Source organism: Photinus pyralis, unplaced genomic scaffold (genome assembly GCF_008802855.1).
Source record: "Photinus pyralis isolate 1611_PpyrPB1 unplaced genomic scaffold, Ppyr1.3 Ppyr1.4_LG1, whole genome shotgun sequence".
Lineage (NCBI taxonomy): Eukaryota > Metazoa > Arthropoda > Insecta > Coleoptera > Lampyridae > Photinus > Photinus pyralis.
In genome coordinates this window covers 39,815,464-39,828,459 of record NW_022170249.1, presented here as the reverse complement: position 1 = coordinate 39,828,459, position 12,996 = coordinate 39,815,464, and the positions used below count along the sequence as shown (strand labels likewise).

Sequence of the window (12,996 nt, the reverse complement as noted above, 5' to 3'; positions counted from 1 at the left end):
CTAATAAAATAAGATCGTCCAATTTCAATGTGCGTGTCACCTGGCGTTTTAAAATCTGTATGAAATCCATCGACAGTAATCCGCGCGTCTCTTCCGGTTCGTCTAAAGATGACATCGTGCCACCCACCGTCGTCAATACGGCGACGCGACCCTCTTTGCTTCCACGAGCCGGAACCCAAATCTACGTGTACGTAGATGTGGCCGTTGTATACTTCTATTGCAAATAAGTCGACCTGTAAGCAGAAAAAATAACTAAAGTACAGTAATTAATAAAATTCTACTTTATAACAATATTAGCAAGCTATAGAAGAAGATATTATATTGTTTCATTATAAAATGCCAAATACGAGACAAATTTCACATGTATATCTACAACAACTACGAGTGAATTTTGGCAATGAAAGTTCAGTTGATTTATCGGCCAGACCAATGCCACGTAAGAATGTTGTGTACAAATTTAAATTAATTAGTCACATTGGAGAGGCAGAAGCTGAAGTGAGCTTAGGATTCGGATTCGGACTCAAAGTATTACAGCTGGCCGCGATGACCATGCACAAACCTTACAAAACAACAAAAATACCCTAATTAATAGCTATATGAATAGATTATTTGTGTTTCCCTTATAATTACTTTAGTAAAAGAGGTCACAAACACTCATGATTAACTTAACAACCACTTCTGCAAAATAAAGAAACTACTACCTACCCTTCAAAGATAGAGGTGGAATTACGACCTCGGCAATTATGTTAGTAATAGGCTGGGAGTTGGGACTGTACAAGGGCTTTTGGCTGCACATGGGGCTTGATTCCTCGACTAGTATATTGGCTCTACACTGAAGTGAGAAGACCAATAATAGTATACGATGCACTTGTATAGAAGGCTGCCATGCGCAGGGGAACATATACGAAGCAACTATAGTAGGTAAGGTACAAACACTCGCCTGCCTGGGAGTCACTGAAGTCATGGAAACCACGCCAACTTTCGCCATGGAGGCACTTTTGGAACTAGAGCCTTTACCATTGGGTGTGGAGGCAGAGGCTCGGAAGGTTTCCATACGGCTAAACGATTAGGGCGAGTGCAAGGATCGAGGCAGTCCTGGGCACGCGCGGGTCTGGGAGGAAACCCTCAGGTCCGATCCCCACCTCGCAATGAGGGATGCGATCCGGGCTGTCTTACTAAGACCAAAGAGTTATAGTCCTCAAACGTGAATTGTTTTTACAGCCGCCGAAAGCTCTCTTGCCGGTGAAGAAGAGGGAGAAACAATTTTATTAAATTTTGGTTCCGTTAATTATCGATTAATCGATTTTAGTTTTCTACTAGTATACGAAAATTTAAGATTGAAACCGGAAAGGTCGTGCAGTTTAAGGAAAATATCAACGTGACAACCGATTGCACCACTTACCCTCACATTCCAAGCAACAAAATGGCATTCCTGGACTGCCGAATTTGACTAATTGGATAAGTAAAATTAAGGATTGACATTTAAGTGAGTTACAGAAAACCCGTCCGATTGAGCTGAGTCTTATGTCAAAAGAAGCGCTCTTAAAAAACGGGAAGTTTAACATCGGTCCCATATTTTTCCGATGTCGGGGAAAGGGTTCATTAATTAGAAACAGTTTAATTTGTTTGAACGCATCGAAGGTACTATGCGACCAAAATGAGTTGCTGTCACCTTTGGAATCTTTGTTTAGATGGGGAATCATACTGCCAAAGGCGACTCGACCGCCACTAATTTTTGATCGTCCGTTATAAGCGTGCAACATGGGAATTCCAGTTATTCCCTACTCGAAATGGACGTTTAGATAAATAGAAAACGCACTATGAATTTGGATCTTTAGCCATTTTGTTTACCGTAAGTACGTTAATTCATCGAACTATTTTTTTTCGAAACCGTACCGTATTCAAATCTTGATTTTTTTTACTTTTGCATCTTCGCAAGCTACGTTTTGTAAGTATCGAAATTTTTGGGCTCTGCGGATAAATTTACTTTTGCAACCGAACCGTCCTTAAATCATCGATCTTTTGCCTTTTTGTGGTTAGCCGAAACGTAACTCTTTGTCTTCTGCATCTTTTGTGTTTCGTGTTTTAACCGTATTCTGTTTGCCGATTGCACTTTCACCAGTTACATTTCTTTGCATCCGTACCGTTTCATTTTGCTTTTGCATTAAGTTACCGTACCGTACTTGTGGGAATTGGCTTCTTGCGAACTTTTGCTACCGCTCCGTTAATTGCAAGGCAAGCTTTTTGTTACTTTCCGTAAATCCCGGATATTGTTCGCTTTCCCGCAATTGTTTTTCCGCCGGTTAGTGTTTTGTTGCTTTCATTTCCGTTGGAGTTTACCGTAATTTTGTTTTAGCTTTTCCGAAGAGCTGCCGTTTCTCCGGTTCAGGTCACACCCGAGGCTTCGGAGACCGACCCGCCAGACTGTTGCTACCGCCGACCTCGACCAGGCGCGAAGCCGTTCGCGTGGTGTCGCTTGAGTCCGTCCGGCCGTCTGTTTCGTTGCGCCGACTCCCGCTACGTTTTAAAATTAAGTGTTTCTTATGTTCTGCATGATTTTATGAAAGTTGTTACAGCCTGTTACAAACATAATTATTGCAGAGGTCGTTATTCCACGCCTATCTTGGAAGGGTAGGTTCTTCCCTTAAACATTCGGATTTGTAAAGGGACCTTTTGCAGAAGTGGTTGTTAATCATGAGTTTTTGTGAGTTCTGTTAGTAAAGTAATTATAAAGGAATCACGAATAAGCTATTCTTATACCGGGTGATCCAAAATAATTGCAGACAGTTTAAATTTGGCGCGGAAAGTGGTTTTTACTTAAGCCATTAGCAAACATGTTTAGTAGGTGGTATATTTATGCAGTAATCGTATCCATTGGCGTCCTTTTTTTATGCAAATTTTTTATTTCCTTGTCTGTACCGCGATCCATACTTTTTAAAGCAAACCGTTCTTTTTAAAGGTTCTTTGCAGGTGCAATATTTTGTCAACGTACAAATAAAATCCTGTATAAGGATCATGTACCTTACTTTTTACGTTTAAAGGCGTACTATCAAACGCAACACATTTACAAGATGCTCATATTCGACTTGGTTGTAACAAAGAATAGTTCTGTGGGTTGTGCTTACTGCAATTCAACGAGAACAACGAGAAATATGCTACCTACCTACTGGACTGTGGCGCTAAGGGCCCCCAGTTCGAATCCGGGGTCGGGCATGGATATTTGTAAATGTACAGTGGGTGGGTTGGTAGAGCAGCTTTGACTGAAACCCCGCCCACTCAAAAATAAAGGCAAATAAATAAAAAAAATGTTTTCATATAGTTTCGAAGACGAAGCATGGATTCATTTATGAGAATAGGTTGATAGAACGATCGCACGTCAACAACAGAAAAGAACTTTACGGTGATCGTTTAATTAGCATGGCTATCCCTGGGGCAACGTTAGAACAAATATTTAAATATATGAACCGGAGCGTGCAACTGTGCTTGATAAATTAAATTTTTTAAATTAATGAATTGTGATTATTGTTTAGTGATCCATTAAATTGATCCACCACTGCTTTTAAATAAATGACATGTTACCAACTTTATAAATGTTTAGTTTTGCGGGAAATTAAAACTGTCCGTAGTCATTTTGGATCACCCGGTAGTAGTTACTTATAAGGGGTAGCTTGATAATTGTTGTTTTGTAAGGTTTTATGCTCATTTTCATTGCGCTTGCATAGTTTTTACACCCACTTCTATTATAAATTCGTAATTTCGTATAACTTAGCTGGTCAACTGTAATATTTGTGAAACCGAATCCGAATCCCAAGCTATCTGCAGAGACATGTGTTTCATCTCAAATTATTTGTTATAGATTTTATCATTAAATATTTGCTTGGTGTACGTAGCTTCAATTTATCTAATCTAATGTATTGTGTAGTGATCAGAGAGAATTCGCGATAGCCAGGACCCTTTGCTTTGTCATATCAGTAACTGCAGGGAACGCCAGCTTTGGCAATCTTTTGATTATCGTCGTCTAAGACATAGTATAACTTTTATTGCTTTTGAAGAAAATTTATTGATATTAAATTTTTCACCTCAGTTGCTACGAAGACATTTCACGTATTCAAGTATAAATTAATGTTGTAGATTTCGCGTAGGTAGGTACTTGCTGAAACTCGGATGTATTCCAACCTGCAAGTTTATCTATTTTTCCATTGGGCCATAGTTGAATATCAATATTGGGAGATGGGAGATAATGATGATGAAATAATCACAGAAAACTTCCGTGTACTGCTAAGTCAGCGTTTTTTTCATATTATGCGCATATGTTGGAAAATATGCTGAAATGTAGGAAAATTTAAAGTGGCTGTAATAAAACTGTAGACATATTGGAAAGAGTACATTTTCCATTTGGGTACATTCATTGAATGGTTCCGTATTTCAAAGATCTGTTTTATGATCAACACAAAATGAGAAGCGCTGTTACGTATTCAGTTATGAGGTCTGTTAGTTGTTACGTATCTAGACACAAAACAACCCCTAAAAAATTAGTTCTATTTAAACGTGATTTGCAATAATAAATTTCATTAACGAACTGTTATTCTCAAGAAACACGTTATAGGTCCCTAGTGGTAACTTTATATCAATCAATTATGAAATTATTCGGCATTTCACTCTGCATTATAATAATATTGTCCGATTAAATTAATATTAGGTATGTACTCTACCACTCTACGTAAGTAAATGTTTGTGTAACAATCTACGCTTTATATTATGAAAGGTAATAAACGTTTATAAAGTTTTTGTTAACTGAAGTTGTCGGAATATTATTGTTTCAAAACGGCTATGGTCATGGGTGCTTTCAGATTTCACGCACAGCTCATTTACTAAACTTTCCAAACCGCGACCGTTAAAATAGGTTTGTGAGTTGATATTTTTTTCCACTTGGCGTGCTTTCTAGGGAAACATGAGGATATAGTGTAGGAACTAAAAAATGGTAAACCTTCAGTTTAAAATTATACAAAAAAACTGATTTAAAAAATAAATAAATCTGTCATACAAGGTTAAAATTAAAATTCAGGATGGTGGTTTCTAATACATGAACGTTTATTAAATGACACCCTCTACAGGGTGTCCCAGGAGGAATAGGCAATATTTTGGGAAATTAAAGTAGAAAATTTCGGTTGGGATGGGTGTTGGATGTCAAAGTTTTGAGGTGTCCCTACATGAGGTCTTAAGTTGTTCTATACTACTCCGGTATTTACCTTACGAATTAGGAAAACTGTAGGAAAACCTAATTCGGCGTAGCCGGCAGAATGCTCGAAACTAATCTACGGAAAATCCCATCTCTGAAACAGATGAAAAATTCTTACCTCAGCCCAGGTTCGAACACCCGACCTTCCGGCTATGTAGCCCAACGCTCTACCACTGAGACACATAGTCGGATCTTGATAATATGAAAAATTTATATGGATAATTGTAGTCAACGAAATATGTGCAATTTTTAACTAGTCATTTTCAATAGGCTGTTGTTGTACTTAGGCGTCAACATAGCAGCGACGGGGGTCTAATTACATCATTTTTAATAGGCGTGAGCGTATCGTGAAAACCTTTGGTTTGGAGAGAGTGGGATTGATTACCGACCTTTAGAACCATCTGAGGTTGGTAGTAAGAAACACACTAACCAATGACAATTTAGACATCGCCATTTTGAGGAATAATAATACGCCATTGTTGACGTGAAAAAATTACGAAAAAATTTATGGGAGACCGGTGTGATTTGAAAAAGGAGTATTAAATTAAACTTTGAACCAGCAGGAAGGTGAATTTTCGGCGTTAATATTTTGCGGTCGGGTTTTCAATGGTAACAGTGTTAGTTAAAAGCAAAAAAAGTTATTTGGGAAGAGTTTTTTCGGGTTTGAAACCAGAAAAGTGTTGAACGATTTAAGTAAAATGGAAAGAAAAACGGAAGAGAACCCGAATGATGTTACGAGATTTAAGGCAAGAAGTTATAGAAGACGAGAAAAAACTAGATGAGCGAATCCAAATGGATATTAAGACGAATGTACAAGAAACAAATTAAAAAAAACAACTGGGAGGATTTTAAGGAAGAATTAGACAATACTGGTCTGAAGAAGTCTAAGGGAAGATTCATTTGCGACTAGGTACACCACGCCTTTACCAAGCCCAGCTTGGACGTTACAGCGACCATCTTCAGCCACCCATGAAGGAGTCTCAACTATTGGTTGTCATTTCAGGTGGAACATATTTTAATAGGATCAGGAGTAATAAATACGATATCACAGTTAACAGATATTTTGGAAAGCATTCCAGTGGCGAATGAAGAAGAAAGACCCAGAAACAATAATTCAAATGTAACGAACCAAGAAACAAGAAGAGATGATAATGGAAGACATGTGAATCATATTAGGAGAAATCAGGAAAATTGGAGGAGATTGGATCCAAACATTAATAGACTAGAAACAAATTAAAATTCAAGAAATTAGAGCAGTTAATTTCCAAGAAGAACATTCAAATATATAATTTGATTAAAAATGTAAAACCAGTTACAGAAGAAATATAAGAAGATGAAGAATATCATGAAGAGTCATCCAATTAGTTTAGAGAAGTTGGAGGGGATAAGAGAGTAATTCGAAGAAGTTAAAATGTGTAAGAAGAAGAAATATTGGAAGAAAGGTCAATCAAGAGTTAAGAAAGAAAGAATAGCCAGTTTTAGAGCAAGAACATTTAGAAAATAAAAAGGAAGCAGTGTCGCTACAAGACATGAACAAGAAGTGAAGATTAAAACAGATAAATTGAAGTCGAAAGAAGAAACGAAGAATTGGCACAGTATTCCTAGTTACTGAGTGAAGAAGAATTTGACAAAGATGGAAAAGAAATAGAAGAATTAGCGAAACCAACTGAAGAAATTAGTCAGGAAATTAGAAGTATTCCAGCAGTTTTATACTACAGGATTTTTGAAGCAGTGGATAATCAGAGAGAAGAATAACCCAGCGATAACGATAAGAAGAATAAAAATGAGCCATGAAGACAGATTTAAAGAAAATTTTGAACAGTCAAGCAAGAAGATTTTTTGAAGAAAAACAAGTTGAATTGATAGGTTGGAAGAAAAGTAAGAAAAAAGAAGAAAATATGGCACTGTGAAGTGAAAAAGTGTAATGAAAAGTGTTTTATATACAGTGTGTGCGAGATAAGAGGGTTACTACAATATCTCCTTTATTTGACAAGATACGAAAAAAGACGAATTTTGAAATCGAAATAACGAATGGGTACGAGCTTTATAACTTCGTAGACGAAAGTTATTTATGTTAAGCCGGTTTTATTCAGCGCCATTTATTTATTTATTATCCCTCTTTTGTTCTGGGCCATAATGCTTTTTTAAATCTTAAATTTTAAACATTTATGTCGCACGACAGACGCGTCGAGATGCATGAACGCGCCCGAATTTGTGTCGCCGGAGGTGCGCGCGTCCTCTAAATACCAGCGACAGATATTTAAAACGCGACTTGCGAGGTTTGCGCGCGTTCCCTTTAAATACGCGACATAAAAGTGGGCAGGTTTGCAGACGAGATCTGACATTCACTCAATTTGTCTACAACCAGTCAGCATTACGAATGGATATTTAACTTGTAAAGTAAGCGTTCGGAGGGTAGTCACGCATAGCCGTTGCCCGAGGAAAGATGTAGAAATATGCAACTTAAACGGGCAATTTGGTCGTTCAATGAGTGGAGCGTTACTAAAAATGACCACAATCGACGAATTTGAATTGTGAAGTGAAATGCAAAATGTATTTAACTAGTTCAGTTCGAATCCATTATAGGAATACTGCAAAGGTAATATTTTATTTATATGGAATAACTGAATTGAATACGTAATTTAATATCACTGTTGTTTATAGTTGTTGAAACTTATTGATCTAATTGCATCGACGGGGACGCAGTCCAATGTTAATTAAGGAATAAACCTAATTAACTCTTACGATGTCTTTAATTTATCTTGTCTCTGTGCTACGTCAAATAAAAGAACTGGCACACGACGACCTCTAAAATTGTAACTTAAAATACCACAAGACACAACGTAAAATTTAGGGTCCTAACACTGGTTGAATGTTGACATTTTCAGTCAGAATACGTTCGTTACTATTTGGAGCCTAAGGTTGAAGTCGCAAAAACACAGTAAACAATTTAGTGGTCAGTAGTTACTGAACGATTCTTCACCGCGCATGTTGCCAAAAGGCAGCGATAGGTAGGTATCTTGAGCAAAACCAGAAGCAAAGCAGTTCACGTTTCAATAAAAAGAAATTATAAGCACTATTTATTCAACAGTTACACATTACTTGTACTTCATAAATAACTGAAACAAAGTAGACCAGCCCATTATCTGCACTATTACGGTCATCCAGAGCGAAGTTTGGTATAAAATCTTATCGCGCGTGCCCAATTTTAACCACACAACAACGCCATCGTCTTGGCAAAAAATCTTTTGCATCTCCTTCATTTTATAGAAGTGTTTCGAGGGTCGTTCTTCCACGGCGGTCTGCTTAAACCGACGAACCAAGAGATTGGCTGCTGGTAGTAATCGGCGTCCAACATTCATCTTTACAGTTGGAAAGAAATTTTGACAGTAACCTTTTTTTGTTCAATTAAATAACAAGCCACCGTGATCATTTGAAAACAGCAACGATCGTTGTGGCATTGAATAATTTGTTGAATGTAAGCCATTTTGAGGGACGCAGAATTAATGACATTGCTGAATTGTGTGAACATCGGTCTCCCTAATAATCAACGTTATTACTGCTTCACATTACAGCTTAAATTTGATTCATGCGCCTTCGCTAGTTCAATCCGAGAACATTCGCTAAATTATTAATCGCCGAAAGGAGGTTAAACGCGCGCCCTGAATAAGTTTATGATTTATGTATATTTCCCGTATATTTTACTTTACCATGAAGATGGCTGTTTGTTTTCCAAACATGTGCCGCGTACGTGATTTAGTTTTGCGAGAATGATCTCTAAACCATGATGACGCTTTCTCCCTGCCTATACTTACCTCGAGTGGACTTCCAATTGAAATTCTTCCATCAAGGATAACAATTTGGGATCTCTAACGTAAAACCAGGGAAAATTATATTTTTTAAATTGTGGGGTTGTATTGATAAATAAAATTTTAATAAAAGAATTTAATATTCTTACGTCGCTTCGGTACAGTAGGTGGAGGTATAGTGAAAAGAAAATATCGACCCTCTTACTACATTTTAATTTTAATTTGGTCTTTGCCGACTTCGTAAAAAAGTACTTGGGCAGAGTATTACTGTGTAGTTGAATATTTGATTACGGTAAATTAACGAAAAGTGCGTAGGAAATCCAGAAACATTTATATGTGCTTGTGTAGTATTCTATTATTCAGTACTTTTTTCCACTTTTGAAGTGGGATTCCTTTTTACCTTGGTTTGTAATTAGTTTTATATTGGCCCTCTATTTGTTTATTTATGTCAACACTCCTTTATATTTTTGATTGCATTCGTTCTACCACTAAGTTTGTAGCAATACGCTTGAACTTTTTTTCGTTTGGTTGCGTTCCTAAGTATTGATCGAAATAAAATGACAGTATACGCTCTTAAAGTGTGTAAATTTATCATCGTCAAGTCCATTGTCGTGCCTTATCAGAACGTGTAAGTACCACCACATTCTATGACGTTGAGGTTGAGGCTACGGCAAGTTGAAGTACTATTAAACGATAGTGAAACGCTTGAACTATCCAGTGAATGACGACCCCTTGAGTGAAATGTTATTGTACTGTACAATGAAGTGTTGCATGGCAAAATCCATATGAGGGTTATAAGTAGTTTTTTCACTACGTTCTAGCATAATATAACACAAATACTATGGTTCTAGCAAGCGAAACCCATTTTAAATAACTGTGAGAGGGTACCTAGTGGGTTCCGTCACCGTTTTGAGTTGAATTCTACTCGTATCCAAAAATTTTCGTGAGTTGATTCAGCAGATTTGACACGACAATTTTGTTGCCTCTCTTGCGGGAAGATTGAAATCGTGCGTAACCTCGCAGGGCCATTTTTAAATGTTTTTAGTCACTCATAAAATGAGAAGGCCTATGTTTTCGTGTTTCTGCCAGTCCGCCCGTATCATGAAAAGAAAATGCTTATGTTTTCCATACGAGGGAAGAATGCGGAAACGAACAACAGAAGCAAAGGGCTAAATGAAATAATAAGGGCGAGGAGCAACATGTAGATTGAAGATGATGTTCTGGATTGTGTCAGGGGTTGGAAGCAAAGACGTTCAATTGTGGAAGTTTGTAAGATGATTTGATGCTGTGGATAGAAGAAATAAAGTAGGAGACAATAAAGATTAGGGCACCGAGTTAATACATATGCACGCCAGCAAGGGTAAAAATTGAATGGAGGGGGGATGACAGAGAGGGAAGGTGTGAGATTGATAACTATATACAATAGAGAAGGAATGACAAAGTTCAAAAATAAAATAGAAGATATAGTAGATGAAAGGAAGAGGAGGGGCTAATATTGGGGAGAGATTTAAACAGCAAAAGAAGGACTAAAGGAAAATGGCTGGAGATGGGAAGAGGAACACAAAATCAAGAAATTAAGAATGCAACAAAGAGGAAGAAGTGTTACTGGAATTATGAGAAAAGAGAGGATGGATAATATCAAACAGAAATATGAGTAGAGATAGGAAGGGAATATACACATACATAGGAGAAAGAGGGAGTTCGGCAGTTGATTATATACAAGTAAACGAAAAAGTACTGGAAGAAATAAAAGAATTTAAAACCATAGAAATGTGTCTAAAAGGGAGGTAAGAAGATCAAGAAACAGAACGAAGGGAGATAAACTTATGAACAAGAAACACTGTGGAGACTTGGAAGGAGACTAGAGAAACATGAAGAAGAAATGGGAGAGTTTACAGAGGAGTGAAAAAATTTGAAAACCGCTCCAAGACTAAAAGATGGTGGGATGCGCGTCAAGTATATTCGGGATTTCGCGATCGTGCGAAAACCTAAAAATATTCGCTCTAAACACGATGCGCGGTTTTTTCAGTTGACATTCCCGGCATTTTACAGGCCTGTGGCGTGTTATTTCTTTAAGGCTTAGAACATAAAGGAGTTTATGGTGTTATGCCTTATACTAGGCGCATTTGAAACTCTTCCTGGGCTTTCAGATTAACAAAATGCGTTTTAAAATTGGATTTGGACATGGTGTCAAAATCACATCGGTCCCATTTAAAATCCTGGTAGGATCCATGTCTGGGCAAATGTTAAAATGTGTTCGTTGCACAGTCACACTGACACATTTTAAATTCTTGGTAGTCTTTTATGTGGATCTATTGGGCATGTATTTTTTACATGGAATTACGTTTTTCGCATGTATGATGTCGTTGCAGTGTGTTTGTATTACGATCACAAAAGAACATCCGTCTTTTTGTTCTGGAATACAAAAACAGCTGTAAACAGGTCAAACATAATGCCAACATTTTTGGGTTAGATATTTGCATTTGTGCCAACATTGGTTTCTACGCAATCATCTTTTAGTTTTGGAACGATCTCTAAAAAGATAATAAAGTGGCACATATAAATCAAAGGAAAGGGAGAGATAACAGAAAGGAAGGGTGCGACAACGATTGTACAGAAAAGAGAAACAGCTACAGAACAATGACGGAGAAAGAAAGACAGATGAGAAGAAGTTTAGAAAATATAAAAAAAGTACAACAAAAGAAGGAAATATGAGCAATGTTACTTTCTTGACAGTTATTGAAACAACAGCCACTAATAATGACAAATATTACCGCAACTGCGTTTACTAATTCATTTCAGATATAGTGAAAAGTGGGTTTTCATGACTACGAAATTTGACATAAATTCATCAGCACTGCGTATAATTTTTTTCTAAAATAAAAAGTAATTTGCACAGTATGTTTTCTAAAAATTTCCTAATTAACTAATATTATATAAGACGATAAAGGGATGTTTTAACTTTTAACCATCGAGTGAATGACCTTTTACGAGATGGTTTCCCCTTATTGTCGTATATAATACAAAACCTTATTTTATAATAGAAACCATGTAATTATAATATTTCTAAAAATTCTCTTTTTAATTTAGACATCAAAAATAGCAAACTTCCCCCGTCGTTTCCATAGAAACAATATCGTTTTCTGTTCTGAACTTCATTTTATTTCGTGCGTCGCGTCCCATTTTTTAAATAAGAATGACAGACGTCATTAGAATTGAAAATCATTTGTTTCACTGTACAGTGTGTAAAGCGATGAGATATAAAAGAGGGAATTTTTTTAAATATTGATTTATGAAAAAAATGTATTCTTCATGATATTTTTTGCTTGCTTTGAAAGTACCAATAACGTCGCTCTACACACTGTACATATATTAATTATCTATTGTCCTTAATATTGACGAACAAAACGTGGAAATTGGCGCACAAATTAAAACAAAACGGGCAGAAATTAATGTGTTAGGGCCTAAGAAAGCATTTTCCGTGCTTAGCTCCGACCTTCAATGTGAAATGGTTTCCAAGAAAAGGAACACACATTTGGGAATTTTGAGAGCCTTCGGTTTAATCGAGAAAAGAGTGCGGAATTTTTCATCCGTTTAGTTTCCGTTACGTAGGGTGAAGAAACTTCGTTTCTAGTTTAAATAGTGAGGGAGAGTAAATAAAATACACAACGACATTTCAGACACGGCTAATGAAAATTTGTCTATCACTGCTTTTAATTAAAGGCAAATTTGGTAAATTTAAAACTGTAAGCTTTATAACAAAATCTCGTCACGAGGCGAGGGGGAGAAAAAAGAAAGTTTGTCGATGCGTGATTTCGTTGTCGGCTTCTATTTGTGGATGATGTTTTATAGGAACGTTATTTTCCGAACCTTTTCGAAAGTTTTCAGTTATAATTTGGAAACAAATATCTTGAAATTGACGGATCATAACTTAGATCACCCATTATG

At 36.8% G+C, this 12,996-nt stretch overlaps 2 protein-coding genes across 2 annotated transcripts in view; both read right to left on the bottom strand.

Annotated features, from left to right (window-relative positions):
* The window catches only part of LOC116170367, a 631,383-nt gene that overhangs the window by 396,738 nt on the left and 221,649 nt on the right, over positions 1-12,996 (bottom strand). The gene's annotated exons all lie outside the window — the stretch shown is intronic.
* The window catches only part of LOC116161086 (neurexin-1a), a 66,201-nt gene that overhangs the window by 30,128 nt on the left and 23,077 nt on the right, over positions 1-12,996 (bottom strand). Inside the window, exon 8 of the mRNA XM_031474298.1 lies at positions 41-233. Within this exon, the coding sequence (XP_031330158.1) occupies positions 41-233 (193 nt within the window). The remainder of the gene's footprint in view (positions 1-40; positions 234-12,996) is intronic.